This window comes from Trachemys scripta, chromosome 3 (genome assembly GCF_013100865.1).
Source record: "Trachemys scripta elegans isolate TJP31775 chromosome 3, CAS_Tse_1.0, whole genome shotgun sequence".
NCBI lineage: Eukaryota > Metazoa > Chordata > Testudines > Emydidae > Trachemys > Trachemys scripta.
In genome coordinates this window covers 157,672,086-157,699,213 of record NC_048300.1, presented here as the reverse complement: position 1 = coordinate 157,699,213, position 27,128 = coordinate 157,672,086, and the positions used below count along the sequence as shown (strand labels likewise).

Genomic DNA, 27,128 nt, shown 5'->3' with positions numbered 1-27,128 from the left:
GTATGGGGGGAGTGGGTGAGGAGAAAGGAGTCTGCGTGGGAGGTGAGTGTGAGGAGAGGGGGTGAGGAGAAGGGTTAGTGTGGGGGGGGGGGGTGAGGAGAAAGGGGATTGCATGTGTGTGTGTGGGCCAGAGGAGAGCTGGAGGACGGGGAAGGGCTAGGCAAAGGGTGTGGAAACGGTGTCAGGAGGAGCCAGTGTGCACAGGCAGCTGGAGTTTAATCAGACTGGAGTGTGTTAGGCAGTGGGGAAGAGGGGTAGAGATGTAAGGGGGTGATGGAGAGCAGTGGCTTTCAACCTTTCCAGACTCCTTCCAGGAGTCTGATTTGTCTTGCATACCCCAAGTTTCACCTCACTTAAAAACTACTTCCTTACAAAATTAGACATAAAAATACAAAAGTTTCACAGCTCACTATTACTGAAAAATTGTTGATGTTCTCATTTTTACCATATAATTACAAAATAAATTGTTTGGAATATAAATAGTGTACTTACATTTCAGTGTATAGTAGATTGAGTAAAACACTAACGTTTTATATTGCTCTCTTTGCTAGTACTTTTTATGTAGCCTGTTATAAAACTAGGCGAATATCTAGATGAGTTGATGTACCCCGGATGACCTCTGTGTACCCCCAGGGGTATGCATACCTCTGGTTGAGAACCACTGATGTAAAGGAGCAAGTGTGCGAGAGGGGAATGTCCATGAGGCAGTGTGTGCATGCACTATTGCCAACCCCACATGTGCAAAAAAAGCAGGAGATTGCCCCCCAATTGTGACTTAAAAAAAAATAGACTGGTGTTTTTCAGTCTGGTTTTTGATGTTTGAACTCTCCCTACTCACCTGCAGCGTGTGCACACTAGAAAGGGGGGTGGGGAGGATTCTCCACTGCCTAGTCATTTACACGTGTGCAGTAGGGATATAAGAGGATTGGGTAGTGTTTTACACCCGCTTTGCCAATGTGGCCAACTCTCACAATTTGACTAAGGGATTGTCTACATGGTGCTTTAGTCCGCACTGGAGGGATGTAAAGTTGAGAATGCACTTGCATGTTGCACACAAACTGGCCCGTATGTGCCCTGCTGACATGCATGAAAAGTTCTCTTGTGCGCGTAGTGCTGTCTAAAACAAGTCTACATTAACACGCACTAGGAAACTTTTTGTGCACACCAGCAGGATCAGTTAGTGCACAACACGCTAGTGTGGACTAAAATTTACATCTCTCCAGTCCACACTAAAGATCAGATGCTTTTCTAAAAGATAGGGTCTAGGAATTATTTTGGGGAAGCGTTAGGGATGGTGTTATACGGGAGGGCAGACTAGATGATCACAGTGGACCCTTTTGTCTTTGGAATTGATGAATCATGTAGACAAGTTTTCTAATATTTAGTATTTTTCTGAAAACCCCACCTCCTGGAGTTATGTGATTGCATGAAAAACTCAGATTTCATTTTTTTAAAATAGATACACTTCTGTAGTCATAAAGGCAAATAAAAAACTCAGTATTTATTATTTTTTATAATTCTTGTGTTTTTTATGCCAATCTCATGATTTTCTCTGGCCTCACTCATGATTTTTTAATGTTTGAGACTGGCCATCAGTATTGCCAAAAGTCATGCGGCCACTCCCACATCATGAGATTGGCTTAAAAAACATGAAAACTTTAAACAAAAATATTTTGTCATTTTGACACAACAGGCCAAATTCAGAGATGATGTGAAAGGAGGGTTAGTGAGTGAGTGCAAGTCCAATCACATCAATTAAGGGCCTCCTCGGGAGTAACAGACACAACAAAGAGGATAGAAAAAGTGCAAGTTACCCCAACTTAGACTCTCTCTACATTTACTCAGAGTGATCCCTTTGTCTATAGCTATCAGTTAATAATTATGGGACAAATTTGTAACAATATTTAGACACCTGGGCACTTACCAGCACCTAGATGCATTTGAAAATCCCACTAAGTTCCTATGTAACTTTTAAAAAATCTGCATCTATGTCAGTGGTTCTCAAACTTTTGTACTGGTGACCCCTTTCACACAACAAGCCTGAGTGAAACCCCCTCTTTTAAATTTAACACTTTTTTATATATTTAACACCATTATAATGCTGGAGGCAAAGCGGGGCTTGGGGTGGAGGCTGACAGCTTACAATCCCCCATGTAATAACCTCACGACCCCCTGAGGAGTCCCGACCCCCAGTTTGAGAACCCCTGACCTATATCTACTAGATAATTGGTCCATTACTGCTGTATGATTTATCCTATGCTATGAATCTGTATTGGTTATGATATATTACATAGCACATTAACCAGCTTCTAACCCATAGGTGGGCAAACTACGAGCCGCAGGCCACATCCAGCCCGTGGGCTACATTCACAGGAATATACCCCGAAAGCCACATCTCCTGCAATTCAAAGGAATATAGCAGCCCTGTGCTGTTTACTGGGGACTATACTTCCTTGTAATGTATTGTCAATAAATGTACTGCATATTAACACCTCTTTTTAGAATGCAGCTGGCATCTCTCTTGATTTTGTAACAGTTGGGTCTTTCCCTTTCTAGCTTCACGCCACTATCACGTTCCCACAGCAGATGAGCCTATGTTTTCTAGAGTTGTGTTCAGTGCTCATTTCCTCTCCCCCCCATTATCATTTTGGCTTGTTTCTGGACCAGCTCTCTTCATTCTCTACATGGTGTTCTCTACATTTTCCTCTCTCCTTTGTGCTTCCTTCCACAACTTCTTTCTAGTCCTGTCTACTCATTCACACCCTGGTATCACCAAACACAGGGCTTGGAAATGTGGCCAGACACTTAGGACTTGCATAAGTGCTTTGGGTAGCTGGAGCTTTAACAGCCAGAGTACCTAGCCTACTACCCAAGATCCACATGCAAGAGTCCCAGCATCCAGGATCAAGTCTCAGATGAAAAGCCAAATCACAGAACCAGCTCCCTCTACCATTGCTACCACAGTGCTATCCCTAGTCCCTGCTTGGGAGCCGGGGCCTTTATTTTTCCCTCTCATCGTGTAGCTAGTAGGTGCCTGATAAAACAAAGCCCTTCCGACCCATTCTTCCTGCTTCCCTGTTCCATATACATGTCCTGCCCTACAAGTTTAGCCTAAACTGCTTGACGTTGCCCCTTTAAGAAAAGGTAAAGCAACAATGAGGATGTAGTGAGGCCCACTCTTGCAGTAGACCTTAATCCAGTAAACCTTCCAGTAGAGAAAGTAGGTTTTGCACAAATAAAAAGCTGCAGGAGGGAGACTGGGATGAAGCAAAAAAACACCCTGCATTGGTATAAAAAAAAGCAGAAGATAACATTGCAGACTTTTTGGCTGCATTCATCTGCCCCCTTCCTCCCTCCCCAATGTAGTTTCCTTTTAACTTGCCTAACAACGCGGTCATCTGCCACCGCAGTGACTTGTAAGCCACTGCAATTTATCTGTTACAGAAAAGTGAGTCTTTTTACTTTTCTATGGCATCTGTCACCAAAGAGCCACTACAGACATGAATGAATCAGCCTGCAACCTCCTGAAAGGTAGGGAAACAAGTCTGCCCATATGAAAAAGACAGTACAAGGGTCAACTTAAACCAACCAAAGCAGGGACATTCTAATTTAATGCTCCCATTGCATCCTTGGCTGCCCTGTTGTGCCTAGGTGTGGCAAATTACTTAGGGCTAGTCTACGCTGGCAGCGATTTTACATGGCTTGTGTAATCACGAGCGTCCAGTGCTCGCAAACACCCACCTCCACGATAGGCGTAGCTCCCTGCGCTGGTGCACTGTCGACACTGGCACTTGGCTGCACTCAGGGGTGTGTTTTTTCACACCCCTGAGCGACAAAGTTGCAGCACTGTAAAGTGCCAGTGTAGACAAGCCCCAAGACCTCTTCTGATAAAGGCCTTATTGGTTACAGATCCTACCCACGTAAAGGGGATCTAAGGACAGAGTGACTGATCAGACAGACAGGTGTTTGGATTAATAGACACTTCTGCTGGATGGAAAGTCCCCAGCTTATTTAGGTTTTACTCAAATAAAGAGAATTTATTTATTCAGAGCAGATTTCAAAGTAATCCATAGGGGGTGTAATTAAACCACACTGTAATTTTCTTTTTAAAAGCACCGAGTGTTAATATGTAATAGTATTAAATTACTTTTTTTTTTTTAAATTATTCATTGGTGCTAGAGCATGATATTTTTACACCAAGGAGATCTTTATTCTGAATATTCTCACTGAGTTCAATGAGACAACCCAAGATGTCAGGTATTATTCAGTGTCAGTATAGGTATCACAATCTTGCTGTAGATTTTCAAAGTTTGTTCTGTCAACGTTTGTTTACTCGTTTGAGTAAAGTCAGCAGGATTCCCCCCCCCCCCCCACACACACACACACACACACTCTTTAGTGGACAAAATCGCACCTGTAACATTTATACAAACCGTACCACAAAAAGTTAAACATTTTTATTAAGAATTGAAAAGCTAATATTACAAAAAGATACCCATATTCTAAATATATACATGAGGTTTAAACACATAGTATTTCTATGTACCTTCAGCTATAAAAATACATTAGATTAACTGTACTCTAATTTATAAATATATTTTTAAAAAATTAAGTAGTATTTCATATGAAAAGTATTACTGTGCAATGAAAGAATATAAATCCTCTAACGGGTCATTTTATGTTAGTGGCTAATGTTACTTGAGATATAATTTAGAAAATTCAGTGTGTAAAGTCAAACCCTGATTTATACAGTAAGAGAATACATTACTAAGTCATTCGTTTAACTTGAGGGGAAAAAAGAAGTGAAAATATTATATATAAAAACCAAATGCTAAAAAAGATTGTACATTTCAGATGTTATGTTTTCATTCCCCCAAGATGTTTCTCAAACAAAAAATACAGACAGCTATATTAGTTATTATTGTTATTCCAGCTTCATTTTACTATTTACCTTGCCTCCAGATCATTTGCTTGTAGCTCTAGAAAACATAAGTCGGCAATAGTAAGCCGCTTGTCTGATAAGACAGTTGAGATCTCGCTAAATGTACTACAAAAATAGAAATATATTTACAGTTTTCCCATTTGGACTTTCATGGGATCTCTTCTGCATTTAGGTGGGGAGATGCATCTGTGGAAGTCCCACCGCTTACATCCATGGGAGAGCAGACCCCCACCCCTCTCCTCCTGCCAGTTGTGTACAGCTGTCAGTGGTATGTTATTTATGAGTGATCAGAGATTAAGGGGCACAAAAGCCTCATTTCTTTCAAGATTCAGTGACTAACAAGGGAAACTTCTTTCATACCTCCTCATCTATCAGCATGGTAATAATTCTTACTTATCCAGGAGGAGCATCTCTGGTGGAAGAAAGTTATTGGGTTATGCTCTAGCTTTGCGGTTTGCCCCACAACGCATTTCCACGTTAAACCCTAATTTCTGGGGTTTGTCATCTACTGCTGCTTTAGACACCTGCATAACTTCCTTTGACAACAAAGGGCCCTTATGAGCACTCCAGTGAAGTCAACAGGCATTCGATGCCTTAGGAGTCCTAGGTATGACACAAAGGAGTTATGCACCTCAGGCCAATTTGCTCCCATGATGCCTGAGTGGGGTATTTGCCCATTACCTGCCTTCCCTCAGCTTTGATCTTGGTTGAGGATTCTAGACAGAACATTGGAGCTGGCTGTGGAATCAGAGCATCTTCCAACCACCCTCATCACAAACCGCCCTCCCCAGCTAGTGCTGCCCAATTTGGGGCCAGATTGCCAGCATGGCAGGAATTTTATACCACTGCAAACTGACAGGGGCCCACCTACAGGTTGCACAATGGCTTCCTGCAGCATAGACTCTAGGTGATTTAGCCCATGAAATGGAGACAGTTGAAACTTTGCATAACAGTCCTGGCCGGGGAGCAATTTCTTGTTCACAGCGTATTTTCAGAAATCTATGTTAAATTACATTCATCTGCGGGGCGGGGGAAAACAGAGGTTTAGGGGAGTTTACCAATCCTGCTCAACATAAAGAACAGCTCCAGCTGAACAAAATGAGATTCACACGTTGGGATAAAAACGATGGCAGAGAAGCGAGACGCATGTTTTGCTGTCTCTCCAGCCTTCTGTTTCTTTTGGAAGATTTCCATTTGGGTTTCTAGCCCATGGATGTTTTCTGCAGTGTGCGTGCCCTGCTACAAGGCTGGCAGGAGCGCTGGCGTCATTACTGTAGATGCAGTGCAAAATCCTCTTGTGAAAAGTGCCTTAGTGAAGATTTATCATACACCGTATGAACTCTTCTGAAACCAGACAGGTTAGTGAGTCAATGACTTGTTTTCAGTACGCGTAGAGTACATGCGTCACAATACAAGGGGTACAAAAGTTCCCCTCCTCCTCAAGTCTAAATATGTAGGATGAAACTGGTCCCACTGAAGTCGATGGCAAAACCCCTATTGACGTCAATGGGGCTACGCTATCACCATTATGGAGGATGTGTATGTATTAGAGAGACCAAGACAACTCTTTTAGATAAAAGTGCTTTACATAACCTTCCACAAAGACATAAATAAACTGCCCCCCTCATAGGGCTCAATTCTCCTCTTCACCCCAATATAACTCCTGTGATTTCAATGCTGTTATACTGGCTTATATCAGCAGCAATGCCACTGAAGTCAATGGAGCTATGTTGGTTTATACCAGCTAAAGTCCACAGGTCTTTCAACATTCCATGCTAGTGATGCCTTGGGTCTCTCTAATATGGCATTGGGGGTGATTTTGCCTTCAAAGCCCCAGTATGATAAAAACAAACTTTCTGTAAAGCACTGTGTGACCAGAAGTTTGGTCACTGGTAAGAGACTGATTTAAAGCCAAGGACCAGTCCACTGAAGGCAGCATACAGCAAGTAAGGGCACAGAATGAACAGCTGACAGGTCAATTAAATTTGCTCTCCAAAAGCTAATTGACGAGCATTCAAAGTCCAGTAGATTCAAAGTTTCTATAAAGTAAAAAAGTTCTCTTTGAAAAAAGAAGAAGTGCTGTTTTCTTCCTCCCACCCCTTTCCCCATGTTTTGAACTTGTCCCCCATGTCTGCGTGTCACATTCAGAGTGTCAGAGTTTTTAGGCCTCCAGCTCTCTCAGTGATTCTTCTGGGATATTTTAATAGTGACTGTTTTCACCTCAGTATATTCAGCCAGAGCGTATTCACCACTGAAAGAAAAAATAAAGCCATTTCAGTGCTTACATTTGCCATTTTAATCATACTACATTTTCATGTATGATAACTGCTTTCACCCAGCACGTCTTATTTAATAATATTGCTACATTTTATAAGCACTATGCAGGCCCAGATCATCTGTTGCTTTAAATCAACATAGGTCCATCAAAGCCAATGGCGCTCTGCTGACTTATACCAGCCGGAGAGCTGACCCATTGTGTCTCATAATTAGGGCCCCTACTAAATTCACTGTCCATTTTGGTACGTTTCACGATCATAAGATTTTAAAAATCATAAATTCCATGATTTCAGCTATTTAAATTTGAAATGGCACAGTGTTGTAATTGTAGGGGTCCTGACCCAAAAAGGAGTTGGGGGGGGGGAGGGGTTTGCAAGGTTGTTGTGTGTGTGCGCGTGTGTGGGGTGGGGTGGGGGGATTGTGGTACTGCTAGCCTTACTTCTGCGCTGCTGCTGGCGGCGGCGCTGCCTTCAGAGCTGGGCAGCTGGTGAGTGGGGGTGGCTGGTTGGGAGCCCAGCTCTGAAGGCAGCGCCGCTGCTAGCAGCAGCACAGAAGGGTGGTATAGTATGGTATTGCCACCCTTCCCCACCCTTCCTTCTGTGCTGCTGCTGGCGGGGCGCTGCCTTCAGAGCTAAGCGCCCGGCCACCAGCCACTGCTCTCCAGCCTCCCAGCTCTGAAGGCAGCACAGAAGTAAGGGTAGTAATACCGCGTCCGCCCTCCCCTCCCCAAATAACCTCGCAACCCCTCAACAAACTCATTTGGGGTCAGGACCCTCAATTTGAGGAAGACTAGTCTCCTCCATGAAAGCTGTATAGCATAGGGTAAAAGCATACAAAAGACCACATTTCATGGTCCATGATGCGTTTTTCATGGCCGTGAATTTGGTAGGGCCCTACTCATAATGCACTTTATAGATGAGATATGAGAGAGAGAGAGCGCGCGCTAGCTTTGAGACAAGTCTAGCAATGGTTGAATGGCTAATATTGACATGAGGAATGTCCCAATTCCCAGCTTGGTGGAATTCATGAAGCATTTTGGGAGTCTGCAGAAGGGAAGGCACAGCACGCACACTATTACTACCTTGTAGACAGTAACTAAAATGACACTTGCTTTCTTCTTCCTTAGAATAAAATAAGCTTCTGTGTGGGAGCATGTACTGTACGTATTATATAAATATATGGGGGGGGGGGCGGACTTGTAGTGTGTGTCCTAAGAAATAATGTTAGTGTAAAAACAACTCTAATTGGATGATAGGTGCAGTCATTATATTACATCCAGGTCGGGGGGGGGGGATATGCCCCTTTTCCCTTCATTGCCCAAGGAAGAAAGCCTGGATGAGATAGGGCTACGAGGTGCACACCGACGCTCTGCTCGTTGGGGCCCTGGGTGCCTGGGACCCATGTAACGAATGCGTGCTGAGGACCTGTGGGGTGGGCTGTCATTACGTGCGGCTCATGAGACGCCTAATGGTCTCGGACACTATTCGTTGGTCCCGGGACATCTACACAGAGCACATCACTGGCCACTGCCAATACAGAGAGTGAGCTGGGGAGACCTCGTGCACCCACAAGGGGGAAGAGACCTATAGCCCCCCACCCCCGCTGGACTTTATCCCGAGCCCCGAACCCACCGAACCTAACTGAATCCCACCACGCGAGGGTCACCCCATCCCCATTACCCAGCCCACTTACTTATAACCATGACTGTCTCTACTTTCTGTGTGGGTGATAGACCCTCACCGCTTGTCAGCTGTATCCTGATCCCACCCACCGGTTTACCCCCCCACCATTGGGGACATTGCAGTCTGTATATATTATGTGTGCTGCCCAACCCCAAAACACTAACATCCCCCCTATACTCTGTATGTTACCCCCAATGACCAATAACTGATGCCTCAAATTTTCTGTATTGTTTATTCTTCAAATATTCTCTAATTAGGCAGGCCCTCAGGCAAAGGAAAGCCATAAATTTTCTCATGGTCTTTATATCCTTTGGAAGGATCATCCTTGCTCTCCAGCTTGTTTAGCAAATCAAACATCTGAACGCATTTCTCTTCCAAAACAAAGCCAAGAGAAATGGTTAATAATAGATTGTGAGTTAACACCTAGGGAGGAGCTCTGTGATTAGGACAAAACCGGCCGTAGGAAGCCCCTGAACAGAGTAATTGCAAGCTGCTTTCCCTATGCAGCGATGAATCTGCCTCTGGAAATAGGAGTTCTGCTCCCAGGACTGATGACTCACATGGGACCTTGGGCCAAAATTTTCAAGAGTGGATGCTAAGTTGGGTGCTAGAATGTTGGGGTGACTAACCAGAGACAGACCTCATTTCCAGAGGTACTGAGAAAAAGCTAGCAGCCCTTCAGTAACTGAAAAGCCTTGGAATGGGGGAAGGTAGAATTCATTTTTCTCTGGCAGGCTCTCTGCAGAGCCACAGGAACCCATCCCCACCCCCAAGCACCTTCTTAAGCCCTAACCTCCATCAGCAGGTGAAGCAAGGGGAATTCATTACATGACAGCCTTGGTCTGATGTTTACCTGGCAAGGAAATATCCTTCACCGTTAAAGCAGGAGTAGGAGCTATTTAACTGAGTTTTGAAAAGCAGTTTTAGGACGGAGAGTACTGAGTGCTGTGGATGACTTGCAGGCTGGGCGAGGGGGATTCGAAGGGCACTATTCACACAAACAAATCACAAAAAGTTTTTACACCCTCTTACCCTCACTCGATCATTTCCCTGCCATTGCAGGGGCCTCGGGCACATAACAGTCTAGTCTCCTGTGGGCTGTAATACTTGGGTCTCATTTTTTTCAGTTGCTGGGTTTAATGTGCAGGGTTGGTGGCCTATGATATACAGGTGGTCAGACTGATTTGGTGATCCCTTCTGGTCTCAAACTCTAGGATACATTGCACTGGTATAAATGACTACATAGAGGTGTAAGGGCAACAAAATCCAGCCCCAACAGTTTAAGGCAAGCTTGGTGAAATTCTTACTAAGTCATCACACTTACAAGATCGCATTTAATTTTCTACATCAGTGTTTCCCAAACTTGGGACGCTGCTTGTGTAGGGAAAGCCCCTGGGGGGGGCCAGTTTGTTTACCTGCTGCGTCCACAGGTTCGGCCGATCGCGGCTCCCACTGGCTGTGGTTCACTGCTCCAGGCCAATGGGAGCTACTGGAAGCGGCGTGGGCCGAAGGACGTACTGGCCGCTGCTTCCAGCGGCTCCCATTGGCCTGGAGCAGCGAACTGCGGCCAGTGGGAGCCGCGATCGGCTGGACCTGCGGACGCGGCAGGTAAACAAACTGGCCCCGCCCACCAGGGGCTTTCCCTACACAAGTGGCGTCCCAAGTTTGGGAAACACTGTTCTACATTAAAGAGAGAAAACAAAACAGTTAAAAAAAAAAAAAAAAAAAAAAAAAAATCAACAACCCCAAAACAAAACAAACTTACAGTTCTCTGCCATTTCCTGACATCTTAAAGCCACCAAAAGGAGCTTGTGCATAAAGGGCATTGTAGCAGTTGATCCTATGGTCAAACATAAATTTTTATCAAATTAAACAGTTGGAAGGTGGGGGAAATAGATTCATCTTTATTAATATTCACGAGTTGCCTGACAAATGTGTCTCTTCCCTTTATTTACTTCACTAGGTGTTTTAGTCACTACATTTTGATCATTTCAGCCACAGGGTTTGATTTTTATCATAGCACAAAACATAGAATATTTGAGAAACCCATCATTCTCTACAAAGATTGGTCCTTTTTTCCTCATTTTCCAGCCAGGACCAGCTAACACATCTGTAAATGTCTTAAACTGTGTCTATGCTGGTTTCAAAGTCTCATTTAAAAACACACTTTTAAAAAATATAACCTATTTCCTTGTCTAGACACGCCCGCCTCAGCTGCAACCGCTTTGCTACTGTCCAAAGTACAAGTGATAGGTGTAGGAATACAATTGTCTTAGACACATTTGTGTTGGGGTGCGAGTAGAAATTGCTAGTGTAACCCACTGGTGAGCGTATGGTACACTAGCTCCCCCAAGGGCCTACTCCTATAGGACACTAGCTGTGGTGTGATTACGAGATTCAAATCCTGTTCCCTTGACTACAGCACCTGAACAAGGATTTGGCCGGTTGCAACAGACAGGACTGTAGCATCACATGAAGAAGTGTGGTGGATCCTGTCTTCAGAACCAAAGACAGGATATTCTCTTGAAAATATCCTTAGAGAAGCTGAAAATCTTGGATAAATACAAAGCATTGTTTCTAAATAGAAAAGATTTAAAAAAAAAAAAAAAAAAAAAAAACAACCCAACATACTATCAGGCACCAGAGCGAAACTGCCATTGGCTACAGTGGGGCCAGGATTTCAGCCCTGTGCTTTAAACTGTCCTAATATTAAATAAGGAGCTTTGTACACAAAATACTGACTTGCCTCTTTAAACAGTGACATGGTGCCATCTACTGTCCAGACCAATTTGTTACATAGTCGGAGACCTTATACAATAACTACACAATAAACAGCATCCCAATAGTGGTAGTATTTTTTTTTTTTAAATAAAAGTTTCTCAGCAGGCATAACCATGTTATTCGATAAGGCAGCATATGCTGTTGGGATTTTCCATATGAGAGATTACATTTAAAATGTGTGGGAACTAAAACAGTTCCGTTTCTCTAAAATACATTTCACTCTCACGATCTCATTTTCAGCAACGGCTATTGCTTCTTAGGACAAAATTTCAAGAGGAAGGAAGTTCAGGGTCAGTGTTACTGGTCACCAGGGCTCAGACACGTAAACTACCTCTGTGTATCGCACCCCATAGGCAGAAACACATTTACCAGACTGTTCCAGACTCCAGCGCAGAAGCTAATGTCAGAGCTCTGTCCAGATTCTTTGTGAATACGGCTGCTGTGAGTCCATATTCAGTGTTATTCGCTCTTTTTATGACCTCTTCTATACTTCTGAACTTCATTATTGACTGCACTGGTCCAAAAATCTGTAAGCAATTAAACAGGCATTACTCTGCAAAGAACAGTGAGTGTTCTGAAAATTAAACTTAGAAAGGTTATATGGACATCTTCAGTTTTGGTGTTTTAACGTTTTCAATCTGTACGATGGACCTGCTCTTGCAGAAGCCAATGACAAAACTCCCCACTGATTGCCAATGGAATCTGGTTCAGGCCCAGTGTGAAGTGAGGTGCTACAGTAGTAGACCCATGCAAAGCTCCGAAGATTAAAGATTTTCCTTTGCAATATGGCATCTTGTAATCTACACGAGCAAAAGTTATTTAGTTAAAACGGACAAGAGTTAGTTCTGGATACGTTTAAAATGGTTCATTCTTTCTCCATTCAGAACTCTCTCCATGGGCACAACAGGCACTTGCTGTAGTTGAAATGTACGACATTTACATACATTTTCACCCAGGTTGTCTACACCTTTGCAAAATCAGCTGCATGTATCAACACACACAAGTGGCTGCCCACCACTCATACACTAGCTCTGCAGGTGCATAACCTGGTTCATGTATTGATAAGGGCATTCTGCAGCCACAGAATAGTACAAGCCTATTTTTCTGAGCACAAGTGGGCTGACGTTTCGTACACAGTGCAATACAGAAGCAATGCCAGGACACGTCTATGTGCTGATGAACATATGCTATGCAAGCTGATACTCCACTGATGAAATGGAGACATGCTCCTACACGTAGCTTTCCACAGGGACATCCCCTGCAAGAGCTTAATCAATTGTTTCACAAAAAGGTGGACTCCAAACAAGTTGCTGCAAATTCCTGCCTTTTTAAGGTCCGTGTTCTTAATGGACTCTTGCTAGCAGACAGTAACAGGACATGAAACTGGAGAAGCCCCATGAATCATGAGTTTGGGATCTGGAGGTAATTCATTTGAAAGAGGTTTGTCATGGGATTGTCTGTTCAGCTCTTATTCTTCTCTATTTTTAGGACACTCATGCCCAGGCTGACTGAGGTTTTTCCAGGTTCCTCAGAGACTGCATGGCAGATCTGACACATCAAGATGACACTTTCTTTCCCAGGAGTATACAATAAGTGACCAGAGAGTAAATACTGAAAACCAGAGAGTGTTGACTTACAAGTCTGGTTTTCCCAGTATTTTGACACTAGGAGGACTGAACCAGCACAGACAAGGATATCAGCAAGAGAAGAATAGCGTTTACATCTGCAATTATTGGGCTCACCAAGTTTCTCTTTGTAGGTTATTGGAATATTCTAACTTGTCCATGAGTTCCAACATCAGGGTTTCACTGGGAGGCACAACAACTACTCAGGGCTTTATAGCAACAGTGGGGTTAGAACTTAGATCATCATGTCCAAAAGCACAAGGGGCATATCCCTGGAGCCAAAGGGGAACCTCTCCTAACTTTGGGCACAAACCCTGGCATGCACAGTTGAGCAGTTCTGATTCCATCCAGTAGGGGGCACAAACATGGTGCCCTACCTAGCCAACTAGGTATAATATGCAACTGTGGATTTAGATGGTCCAAGAATTTTCTGATCATGGAGAGGCAGCAGGCAGGTGAGGAATTTCTGTAACTAATTCGGCACCACATTGAAGCATATGCTTAAATGTAAACAGGTGCTTAAGTGCCATTGACTTTAATGGGGGCGTAAGAAGCTTTCCTGATTAGAGGCGCTTTCCTGAATGGGGGCCTGAACGCTTACAGCTGAAGTTCACACATAGATGTGTTACTGTAGTGTGCTCATGTACTATGCAATCACACTCCGGCTCTAACAACTTTGACAGTATCCCCTCCCCTTTCTCCTCCTATTAAACTTCCACTTCTGGTTATTGGTCAGATTAGTTTTTAAATAAACCTTGGAAATTCCCTTATTACCAATGTGTCGGAAAATCATTTCTGCACCACGCAGCTTTTCGGGATGCTCTGTCAACTTAATAAATTCTGCAATTTTCAGTCATTTATTTTGCTTGACATCTACTAAGATCATGGCAGAAAAATTTTCAAATTATTGGGACTGTCACTGAAAATAACAAAGGAAAAGCACCGTTAAAATATTGTACTGTGGCTGCTACACGTGACCTGAAATCTAAACCGCCGATGGAGTACTGTACCTCTTCTTTGGCAATTCGCATGTTGTCAGTAACCTCTGAAAACACGGTGGGTTTTATGAACAGACCTCTGTCTCCGATGGCTAAACCCCCACACTCCAGCTTGGCACCTTCTTTCTTCCCGCTTTCTATCAGCTCCAAAATTTTATCAAACTGTTTTTGGTCAATCTGTCAGATACAAAAGGCATGTCATGGAACAGCAGCTCTATTGTTGTCACTGTAATTCCAAAGACTTGGTTCAATTGCAGCTATGTTATTGGACAACGGTTAAACTACTTCAGCACATGGTTAGATTGTACTATTGAGGTTTGCATTTCACTTAAGATTCAGCTACATTATGAAAATGACCATATCTTTGCACGATTAATAGAGCTTGTCTATACCTGGACTTATTCCAGAATACCTATTGCACTTAAAATTCACTCCCTCCCTTAATGTGAATTAACACTCAAAAGTAGACAAGCCTTTTGGAGACTAAGGGTATGTCTACACCAGTGGCTCTTGACTGTTCCCTGACTATTGTACCCCTTTCAGGAGTCTGATTTGTCTTGCATACCCCCAAGTTTCACTTCACTTAAAAACTACTTGGGTGCGTCTATGTGACCTGCAATCACCCCCCTCCATGATACTAATGCAGACAGACCCATCAACAGTGTTGCAACAATTTCTGGTCCTCGGTCATCCTCTTTCCACACTGGCAGGACCAGACAGTCCTAGAACAGAGTTCGTCCCCAACCTTGTTAAACCAGTGAAGATCTAAGCATACCACAGCCCTCGGCTGGGCAGTACTACCGCCTATTACTTTTGAAAATCGTTTTACTAGCAAGTGCACATCAAAATGATCCAGTATTGGACTGTCAATCTTTCCCACTCGCTACAACCTTTCATTGGTAATTTGGGCTCTTGTCAAAGAAGGGTCCTGTTTTGACTTCAGTAGATGCGTGCATCAGGATGCACAAGTCAGGGTTTGCAAGACCCAGCCCAAAGCAGACGCAAATATATAACCCCCACTAGATTATCCACAGGCAACAGTTCGCCATAATTAATTCTGACCTCATGCTTCCAATCTGAATTTACCCCAAAACAAAACATCAGAGCTCTGGGGAATAATGAGATATTTGGGAAGCCAGGTACACAAGGAAGAACAATATAATGTATGTTGCTGAGTGCATGCAAAATTTGCCTCTGCAACGTAAACACAAAGCAAATACAAAGTATACATGTTGCACTCACATATAACACATAGGGTAGGGTAAAGTAGGGGATGGAAAACAATCTTTCAAGAATGCACAGTACTGCCTGGTGAAATGGCTGCTATCACAGATGATGCAGCGTGCCACTTACAAGAGTTGGCAGGTGGTTTGCATATTGTTTGTTTGCCTGGTTGCCACATGTGAATAACTTGAAAGTATCTGAGTGTGCTTTCCATGCTCTCCTGTCTCTGGCCAAGACCAATCTAGGTCAACCAACCACTTTACATCATAAAAACAAGAATATTTATACAACTGTAACTTCTTGTAAAGCAAAAGCCTGTTAGATGAAGAAACACACTGAGGAAAAGCAAAAACAACAACCTGTTTCCAAAAGCGAAATAAAAGCCCCAACAGTCCTACCCTTGTTATTTCAACTACAGCTTGCAAGACTCTTAACTCTGACCACTATTTTATCAAGGAGAGGAAGGAGGGTCCAGTGGTTAGGGCAGTAATGTAGACCTGGGAGACTCAGGTTCAGTTTCCTGGTCTTCCACAGACCTCTCCATGTGACCTTGGGCAAGTCACTTAGTCTCTATGCCTCAGTTTTCCCCATCTGTACAATGGCAATATTAATACTGCCCTACCTCCCAGGGGCACTGTGAGGAGAAATAAATTAAAGATTGTGAAATATTCTGATATATTATGTTTCTGATCAAACAAGAGCTATTTAATAGAGGGTAAAACCAAAATTCAAACCTGTAAATAATAAAGAGTAAATAATAATAATCTGGTGAGACAAATCCTGCTATTGGTCCATCTAAATCAGAAAGCAGTCGTCAATAGCTGATTCAGGAGGAAAGCAATTTATATATATACACACGCATACACACATATTGTATACCCCTCCCCCAATGACCATGGTAGAAGAACCTGGCGGGGGGGGGGGGAGGAGAAGACAAAAACAAAACAAAAAAACCACACACACACACACACACACCCCTCCTCATAGCACACCTGATCAGTTGGGCAAAGGTCTACATGGAGAAGCTTTGCCTTCCTGGCACCTGCAGTATTTCAATATTTTTTTTTTATTAGCAGATGTTTCTGACCCGAAGTGTGAGATTTGATTACTCTTATCGTGTTTTGCTCAACTACACGTTATTGAAATTATCCAGCACCAATGTCTGACTCAGCGGCTTCTGCCCAGTGAATTCCTTAGGGTGACTCTAGGTTGCCTAAAGTAATATTCCCTTTCATGTGTTTTATGGGTGTTGTCTTGCTCATTTATTACAAGGAAAGGTATTCAATCCACAAACGCACACCACAGACTAACTGGAGTTGAAGAAGCCACTCAGAATTTTGTAGGGCCCCCTGAAGGTCCCTCCAACATTTTCTTCCCAAGCAAAACGTATTTCTTATTGGTGGTTTCATTTTAAATTGCTACACGTAGGGCTTGTCTACATGGCAAGTTAATGCATAGCAAGCCAGGGTGTGACTCTACAACACGCTAGCTTGCTGCACACTAGCTGGCTGGGAGGACCCAGCTGCCACAGACTAAAAATTTTCCATAGTGCACTTGGACACACTTCCATTTCCAAGTGCACGACGGAACTTTTTTAGTGTGCTGTAGCAGGGTCAACACAGCCACTTAGCACGTGGCAAGCTAATGCGCTGTAGTTTCATGCCCTGGCTTGCCACGTGCTAACTCACCATGTGACAACCCCACGGTATCGGTCGAGAAGCACCTGCAGCTGAACGGGGACCAGAAAGTCTGTCCACTAAAATCAACTTTAGCCTGAAGACAGGCAGTGTCCCGTTCTGTCCACCAGAGACCCACAATCCCAAAGTTTGTCCCGGAGCTGGGTCTCCTGACAAACTAAGATGGTTACGAAATATCGGATGAGCCACAACTGCTTTTTATGTAATAACTTCATTCCCTATGTAAGTAGAGTCTGGATGAGTTCTCCCCTGACATCTAGTGGTGAGCTGTGGAAAAAAGACTTCAGAAGCTGATCTTGTTTGCATGGACACACCCACCCTGCATAGGTGCTCAGAACGATGGGACTGCTTGCCCAAATGATCACTTGTGGCTGGTGTTCGATCCCCAGTCTTCTTGTTATTGGGGCAGGAGTAATAAAGGGTTGCTATCCTTGTGTGAACCAAGGGCAGCAGAACTGTACCTGGCATATGCCAATGGAGGGACTCACCCTCCACAAACAGCACTCACTAGGCAGGAGACATGGGTTCGAAAGCCCAAGAGGGGGGGAACAGGTACTTGTACCTGGTAGTGTGGGGCTGGTTTAAGGTTCTAGACACCATGTGGCCCTTCTTCTCTCCATGGGATAATAAAAGAGCGAAGTAAGACTCAATTGAGAGTCTGGTTACGTGCTGCAGAGCTGAAATCACCAAGACCTAGGTTTAAGTATTAGGCCAGTGTCTCTATTGCAAGAGATTGCCTAGTGTGCACCAGTGAGGCTCCCTCACTAACAACTGAAATCACAGAAAGCTGAGTTGGGGGTGGGGAGTGGGGGGGAGGGCTGAAGACATCTTGGTGAGCGGGCAGCTTCCTGAGAGGGGTGGCAAGCAGCTAGCAGGGCGGCTGGTGAAGAGACGTGGCAAGTGGCCTACAGAGAAGCTGGTGGAGAGGGCCAGTGCAGAGCCCTGCAGAGGCATGGCAATTGGCCTTTGGGGGTAACGAGTGAGTGCCCGAGCAGTGCAGCATGTAAGGTGCCTCCTTACCCGCCCTGCCTTCCACACAGGGTAGGAAATGAACTCTGGGGCTGCACTGGCCCAGGACAGCAAGGGTGAGTGGGGTACAGAGAAGGGACAGGCACGTTAAAGGGACTTTTGGGTTGCTGGACTTAAGACCCTGAGGTGAAAAGGACCCTGTCCAACTTACTTGGGGGTGGGTCTTTTGCTCATGGTTTGTGTTATGAGCCCTAGTTGCGGTGTTTTCCCAAATTAATGTGGAGTTACTTCCCTCCTTTTAATAAAAGTTTTTGCTACACTCAGACCCTGTGCTTGCAAGAGGGGAAGTATTGCCTCTTAGAGGTGCCCAGGGGGTGGTGTGTAATTGTCCCAGGTCACTGGGTGGGGGCTCGAGCCTCTTTTGTGTTTTATTGTTGAAAAGGAACCCCTAGATACTGAACCTGGCCCTTGTTGCTGCTGGCTTCACCTGGCAGAAGGGTTACACGCATGTTCCCCTGAGGCACTACGAAGGGGAAGCTAATGCAGTAACTCGGCTGCTCATATACACATACATGTCCTTCCCATGGATCAGAGAGACAGAAATGGATGTAAAGCCAGGGGATCCACAGGAAAGCAGCCTCCCAGCCCCTGGGCGTCTGCAGGGAGAGTGGCTTTCGACACACAGTAGTATGGTGGCCAGCTCCCATTGGCTGTTGGTCACCAACTGCACGATATGACCCAGCCCAGAGGAGTAATGCAGTGTGAGTGGCTGGTGTTATTGCCACACGTTTTAACTTTCGATGCAAAGGGAATAAGACCCTTTGTGCAGATGTTTGCTGGGCCCCAAACTCCTTTTCTATGTGGCCTGTCAGTCACATGGATATTCTGCAGCAGGGAAAATAGCATGCATGGGGCGAGAGGAGGAGAAGTATTCGGTGTAGCTTCCTTGCCCTGACATTGTGCTCCTTCTCCTTATTGTTTGGATGCCTATTTGACTCCCCTTTGGGTGGACCATGTCCATCACAACAGCTGAGGCTTTTAAGTATTGTAAGTTATTAACAAACATAAATCTAATACGAAAAACAGGAGTACTTGTGGCACCTTAGAGACTAACAAATTTATTAGAGCATAAGCTTTCGTGGACTACAGCCCACTTCTTCGGATGCGTGCTCTCTTTGTATTTATCTTCCCCACCCAGGAGAACGCAATGGAGAGAACAATGGAACCTGCCTGCTTCAGCTCGGACCGTGGAGACAGGCCTAAGGCACCATTCACCCGAAGTCTCCCAACTGTGCTTTTTAAATGTGTCTCGAACATGGGCCAGGTTTCCAGCTGCTGTCATTCTGCATTGACTTCAGTGGAGTTACGCTGATTTACACCAGCTGAGGAGCTGCTCCTATATTCTCACAGCAGCACCAAAAAAACCCTCTTGATTTAGAACATCAGGGAGTTTTTCTGGAAAAATATTTTGCTGAATTTTTTTAAAAAATACCCCAGACCAGATTTTAAATCTCATTCAGCCTGGTGTACATCAGGAATCTCTTTACTGACTACAAAAGGAGTAACTCCTGAGTTACATGGGTGTAAGCAAGAGGAGAATCGGATTCAGACACGCTGGGCCAGATGGTGTAAGCATAGTTTCAATTGTGTTGCAGTGGTTTACACCAGCTGAGGCTCGAGCCCTGTATCTTTGGAAAAACTACTTTTGGAGGATTTACTGGGGTTTGATATTTTAAATGGTTTTGAAGGTTCCCCCCTTCAGATTTGAACCATTTGTTCCAAAATGCACGTTTCCCCAGTGCCAGCCTGGAACACACCCTGTCCAAAAGCCAGACTCCAGAGAAGCAGCTGTTCTGATTATGTGCAGACAGAGGAAATGGTTTGTGTTGCACTAGGAACCACATGAAAGCTCTGAAAACAGCTTCCCCCACTCCATTCCCTATCTTGGGTCTCCTCTTGTTTAGATGGTTGGCACGCAGACATGCAGGAGAGAGGGAAAGGTCATAGGCAGCTGGTCAGATAGAACAGGAGAAATAAGACATGTGGTCCTGTTGTATGTGAGCCAGTGAGCACCCCCAACTTCAGTACTAGCCACTTTATCATCTGTATTACCATAGCACCTACTTGTGGACCAGGACCTGTGGTGCTAGGTGTTGTACAAACAGAATAAAAAGACAGCCCCAGCCCTTAGGAGCTTTCAGTCCAAGGTACCCTCACTCTCACTGAATAGCAACTAAGGCCTGGTCTACACTAGGAAATAAGGTCACTATAACTACATCACTCAGGGCAGGGGCATGAAAAATCCACCCCCCCGAGCAACGCTGTTAAACTGACATAGTGTAGACAGCACAAGGTTGACAGGAGAACTCTCCAGTCAACCTAGCTACCGCCTCTCGGGGAGGTGGATTACCTAGGCCAATGGGAAAACCCCTCACATCAGCCTAGGTAGCTTCTTTGCTGACGCTGCGTTGCTGCAGTGTTTTAAGTGTAGACCAGCCCTTACTCTGCAAGCAATTCTACTGGCTTCAAATGGGACTGTTTGCAAAGGAAGGTGTTGCTTAATGCAAGGCCATGTCTACACTGCGGCACTGTAGCCGTGCCACTGTAGTGTAGATGCTTCCTACAGGGCCAGAAGGTTTTTTCCCCCCTCCCAGTTGCGGTAGTCAGTCTCTCCCCCCAGGTGGCAGTAGCTAGGTTGACAGAAACATTCTTCCATTGATCTAACTTCATCTACACCAGGGGCGTAGGTCAGCGCTCAGGCACACAAATTTTTCACGCCACTGAGCAACGTAGCTATGTTGATCTTAATTTTAGCTGTAGACCAGGCCTAGGCAAAGGTATCAGAATCTGGTCTTATCGCACTAGCCATTAGGTACGATTTTTTAGTTACTGCATACCTGTTATCAAGGGCCCCATTCGGTCATCCTTATTCACCTTGAGTCGTAATTTACTCACACAAGCAGTCCAGGGATTTCAAAGCCATGACTTGCACAAGTCAGTCATAATGCACAGTCAGAATGGCTGGCAGAGCTGGGCCCTCATTAGTTTCAGAGCTTCAACTGTAAGTAGAACCTGCCTATTTTATACAGGGCTATCACGGCAACGGCCTAAGCCTTTCCACTCGGTGTTGGGAAAGGTCAGAACCAATCGAAAATTATGGATTCCAGAGTTAGAACAAGCCGTGAAACTTTTTGGAGTGGCATTTTCCCCATTTACCTTTGGCAGAGCACAAGTTCTGGGGTGCTACTGGTTTGTTATGTTTTATTAATAACTGGCTGCCCTAGGAGAAGAGGAAACATTGCCCTCAATCGTGGATCGTTATGGCTTCCTTAGAAGGGATAAGAAGAGGCGTAAAAAGCTCGAAATGTTGGGAAGGCTGATATTCAGGTCAGCTTGGCATCATCCTGCCTTCTACAGACTCTGCTTAAACCCCCCTGTCCATTAGGGGTTTTGTTCTCCACTTCTACAGATAACCCATCCTGTTATGAGGTAGCATCAGTATTTTATAGCTGAATTATAACACATCTGCAGCTCTGCCTGCACAAAATACTCCCTGTGATGTAATATGGTTTGTATTACTACGAAAAGGGAAGCCCACTTGTGTAAATTTCTTTATCATCAAGCTTTCAGTTCATTTATAGAAAGAGCCGACATGTCAACCATCATGATTAATTGATGTTTAGAAGGGAGAGAAGAAACAATAAATGACATCGCTGGATCAGGACTTCAGCTCACACACGAACACCACTCGCACCCGGAGAACAGAAAACTATTCTCAAGCACATCATTACCTGTGGCCCTTGTTCAGTTTTGGCATCGAATGGGTCTCCAATGAGTCGTTTCTTGGCGTACTCAACGCTGCGCTTGACAAATTCCGGGTAGATCTGCTCCTCCACAAATACTCGAGAGGCAGCAGTGCAGCACTGGCCTTGATTAAAGAAAACTCCTTGATGGGCACATTCGACCGCCAAGTCCACTGGAATGGAAAGGTCACCAGAGAGAGAGTGAGGCATTCTACTGACTTAAACCAGAAATTAACGAGACTTGTTGAAACTCCCTCACTACCAGTTCCCCCTCTCAATGCTTCCTCAAAAAAACACCTCATTTCAAGGAGGCCTATAAAACTACCAAGAAAGCAAGCTCCCTGTAAGCCTCAGGACATGACCAAATCTTCTGACTGTCTGCACCACCATCCTCCCTCCTGGTACAGTCTCCGGTCGCACATCTCAGCTAAGGGCCCAGTTCTGTCACCTTGACTCACACGGAGTAGTAGCTTATTCCCCACAAGTAGTCCCATTAAGGATGGCAGAATTTAGTCTTTATCCCCTGTGACGGGAAGTATTGTGGGAAGGATGCTGCCTTGACATAAAGCAGGAGTGCTGGCTGAGAAAATTGTGTGGCCAGCCAAGCAGGGGTGCACTGATACAATATACCATCGCTGCAGCAAGTCTCTTCCCAGTGGGTCGCCCCCAAGGAGGGCGGCATTCGGAACAGTCCATTCCTGTTCCCATGAACCCTCCCTTGTAGCCAGGCACCTGGCTGGTGCAGGGAGTGACATAGCACACCCTCTAGCAAAGGAGTCTTGGCCAAGCTTTGTAGCAAGTTGGACCACACTGCGTCCTCTGCTGGAGCCCTGTGAGGTTACATGGGAGTCACTAGCGGTGCTGTGCTGGCCACTGAGGCTAGAAAAGTATTGAATTGCAACGTGACAAATACTTACAGTCAGCATCCGCACACACAATGCAGGGGTTCTTCCCGCCGAGCTCCAGTGTCACCCGTTTGAGATTACTTTTAGAGGCCGCTTCCTTGATCAGTTTCCCAACCTATGGCATTGGGATTCACAGGGCACAGGTTTATTCCTCAAAAAAAAATTACTTCATTCAAAGGGTCATGAGGTTAACAAGAGCAGGACAGGCTGTGAAACTGCTGGAATTATAAAATAATTCTTACAGGTTTCCAATCTCTGAATTTTCTAGTTTTTGTCACCTGCTTCAACAAGGTACTGAGCCATCCAAGGTGGGTCTTGCGATTTTAAAATCACAAATATTTGTCTTAGATATAACTGACACGTAGGGGCCTGGTATTATATAGTTCTTGCCTATGAACGCGGTCCCCCAGAAGTCATTTTTGGACAGAGTCGGGGCTGCAGGATCAGGCCCCTAATTGGACAATGCAGGAGGTATTGCTAATGGACTACTGTTCTTATAAAAAGTACAATCTATCAGGTGACACCCTGTCATTTATTATGAAGGTACCGGTCATGGCTCCACACTTAATGAGGTGAGTTTTGCACTTAAAGAAGGGATTCGGTCTCTGGTATCAGTGTAAATACACACATACATACCACCACATGACCGGTTTTACTTTTTGGCTACAGAATGAATTGCCTTAGGAATTTACAATAGTCATATAATTAGGGCTGGTGGTAAAAAATTGTTTCATTTGAATTTTCCCCTAGTATTTTCTGACAAAATGATTTGAAATCAACCACTGTGATCCTCTCAACTCTCAAGGTTCCTTTCAGTCCTAGAATCTAGTCTGTCTTCCTGCATAACACAGATCACAGAACTTCCCCCAAACAATTCATGTTTGAACTACAGCTTATCTTTTAGAAAAACACCCAATCTTGACTGAAGAATTTCCAGTGATGGAGAATTCATAGGTTGTTCCAATGGTGAACTACCCTGGCCGTTAAAAATTTAGGCCCTATTTGCTGTCTGAATCGGTCTAGGCTCAAATTCCAGCCACTGGCTTTTGTTTTATCTTGCCTGCTCGACTGAAGAGTCCATTATCAAATGTTTGTTCCCCAAACACGCATTTATAAACTGACCAAGTCACTCCTTAGCCCTCTCTTTGTTCCGCTAAAGAGATTGTGCTCCTTGAATCTATGGTATGTGAAGGGTATGTCCTCTCAACCTTGTACTCAGTTTTGTGCCTGGGAGAAACACTCAGATCTTGTTGAATCAGAACAGTAAAAAGAACATAGGTCTCAATCAGCTGAAGAGTTCATTGCTACACAAGTTTCATCTGCTACCTTTATAACCAGAGCAAGATTCCCAAACCAGAAGTGGACCTGGTCCTTCCAATTAGCAGTGCAGAGTCCTCCCGTTAGCTTACCTGGCTAGCCCTCAAGATAATAGAAACAAAGCTGTTTTCTGCTGAAAATTAAGATACCCTGTTAGCTATATAGCAAGTTAAGAGACATTATTATATGGTAGCTGCTTGATTGGGAATAAATTAAACCCGCTGAAAAGTAGGAAGCTAGGAGGAGACACTGTCAGGTAATTGAAGATTAAAATTGTTATGTCTTTATGTTAACCTAAAGCATATTGTTTTAAATGTTTTCATTCTCCCCTGCCCCATGTTCATTTTGATTTAAACAGTCGCCTGCAATATTTGCACCCAAATATTAAAGCACGATGCTAATGCACAAGAACCAGGAAGTGAAACTGGTTAGAAATATTTACCTACCTAATCTACTCAATATGGCCTTCATTACTGTATCAGAGCACTTCAATTTTTAAATGCCCACCCACAACTCAAAGATAAAATACCACACGTAAAATCCTGACTCCAATGAAGTCAGGATTTGACTCCATCCTGACTTGGATGGAGCCAGGATTTCAGCCCGAACTTTAAGAAAGAGGATATCCAGTGGATTTTCTTGTGATGACAGATTGTTCATTTTTTATAAAAAGTGGATCCATAATAGGCCAGACTCTTTGTTACAAAACCAAGAAAGTTCATAGGATTTTAGAACAGGGAGTGCCTGATTTTGATGATAGAAATAGATTATTCTTAGCCTACAAAAGGTAATTATGTATTATACAGAGTATCAAATAAAGGGCAATACCCGACAGGAGCACGCTGCTGATGCTCCATGCAGTGTCCCCTGTGGGAGAACCAATGGGAATGCACATACGTATGATAAGCCACTAGATGGCGCTGTTAAACACAAAACATTTGGTCTTCAGCAGGTCTTTGAACCTTTAAAATGAGACACCTCTGGTGTTGGAGAAGGCAGCTCAGTGTAATTTATCATAATTATGCAAATTATAAAAAGCAGGCGGTGAATGTCAAAATGGAGGAGTTGGAAGAATGCTCAAGTAGGATGTGAGTACTCAAAGGAAAATGAACAAACAAAGTCCAACACATGGCCTGGTTGAATAGCCAACACACGTAGATCCTTGGCATAAGCACCTTCCTTTATTGGATGCTGCCCTTTGTCATGTAGCAGATGAGGAGATACACATGCTGCATACACATTGCTATAGATTTTCTTGCAATATTACTACAGGGGCAAAGGAGCTAAGCAACCAGTGAAAAAACTGTTCAAAATCTGTTTACAAGTTGGATTCAGCAGCATTCACCGCCCTTGTGTGTTCTCTTTTGGCCTGCCATTAGAGCGCTCAGGTTTTGGTAGCTAATATCTAGCTCAAAGCCTCACTGAAAGTGAAATTCAGTAGATAAGTTGGTTGTCAATTATTTGCTCAGGACTAACAGACAACAAAAAGAGCAAGACAGACCAGCACAATGCTCACCAGGCATACGCCTCTCCCTTCCCCCACACTGCTAACCCCAAGCGAGCACTTGGAGAGGTCATTTTCCCTGATCCAAGCAGGCATACATCTCTATCATGCATGTACAGCCAAAAAGGATTCTTATTGTTGTGATATTTTAATTGTATGTATCTAAATTTAAAGGGAGCAGAAAACATTGGGTTGAAGGTGTTTGTACTATACCATTTTTACTATCAGAGGGTCAACTTTTAGTCCCTTTCATGACAAATTTTGTCATTGACTTGGACTCCAATGGGATCAGGATTTGGCCCAGAATGGATATCGCACTGGGTTATATTTTTTTTTAAGACGCAATAACTAGTGTGTGATTAAAACAGCAGAATTATTTAATACGAATATAACATTGTTTTATAGTTCAGCATTGGCCAACAAGCCTGCATATGTCCAACTGGTGAAGGCCAAGTTACTCCAGATAATGTGATTTTTAAATCATTATGATGCGAATGACCGCTCCAGCAGATCATCTTGTTTATAGAAGAGACACCATTCGTGATGGACCTTCAGAATTTTGGCAAGAATAAGGTTAAAGAAAGTTAGAGATTTTCAAAAGCATTAAATGTTGGCCTAACTGCTTCGACAGAAGTCAGTGGTCGTTGACTACAGTGGGAGCAGCGTTAGACCACGGCCCAAAACCCCTGAAAAATTCCACCAAGCAGATTTCTTTTTTCCAAGCACTGAGTATCACTGAAATTACGATGGTCCGAGCTTCCCCGGATGGCACTTCTACCAGAGCAATACTCCTCCTTGCGAAGAGCAGTGTCCCGTAATTCAGTAAGGCTAAAGGCAAGTTTAAGCAGAAAGTGATCACCTACCTCTGTTGATCCAGTGAAAGCTATTTTGTCGATGTTCTGATGGGCAGAAATGGCTGCCCCAGCTGTGGGGCCATACCCTGGCACTATGTTTACCACACCGGGAGGAAAGCCCACCTGAAAATGAAGTTAGAGATTAGACTATAGAAATAGGGCAATAAGAACCATTCCGATTTCCTCCCAGCACTCCAATTTTCTTGGCCTAAAAACCAGGATATACATGTGAACTATGCTCCTATATGGAGGATTTACCATCACCCAATGGAAATAATTTCTATAGTGTTTTCTATCTGAGCATCTCAAAGAACTTTCTAAACCTTAATCAGCTGAGCCTCTCAATGCCCAAGCAAGTTAACCAACCCTCTTCCCCCAATCCCACAAACGCTTTACGTACGTGCACGACTTCTCACATAAGGGGTCACATTGAAACCAGAATCAGGGCCCGAATGTTCATCAAACCCCAAAGTATGCTTAGTACTCTAAGAACGAGGCACGCAGCACACAAAGGTTTGAAATCAAAGGCAAACGGACAATTTGCCAGATT

The 27,128-nt window shown here is 44.1% G+C and overlaps 2 protein-coding genes across 31 annotated transcripts in view; both read right to left on the bottom strand.

The window, feature by feature from the left end:
- The window catches only part of DST (dystonin), a 539,328-nt gene that overhangs the window by 123,088 nt on the left and 389,112 nt on the right, over positions 1-27,128 (bottom strand). The window lies entirely within an intron of this gene.
- The window catches only part of LOC117875210 (aldehyde dehydrogenase family 1 member A3), a 48,279-nt gene continuing 25,593 nt past the window's right edge, over positions 4,443-27,128 (bottom strand). The window contains exons 7-13 of the mRNA XM_034766291.1: positions 26,588-26,701; positions 22,916-23,018; positions 21,987-22,171; positions 14,318-14,482; positions 12,052-12,209; positions 10,667-10,741; positions 4,443-7,193 (exon numbers count right to left, since the gene is read on the bottom strand). Of these exons, the coding sequence (XP_034622182.1) occupies positions 7,121-7,193; positions 10,667-10,741; positions 12,052-12,209; positions 14,318-14,482; positions 21,987-22,171; positions 22,916-23,018; positions 26,588-26,701 (873 nt within the window). The 3' untranslated portion in view covers positions 4,443-7,120. The remainder of the gene's footprint in view (positions 7,194-10,666; positions 10,742-12,051; positions 12,210-14,317; positions 14,483-21,986; positions 22,172-22,915; positions 23,019-26,587; positions 26,702-27,128) is intronic.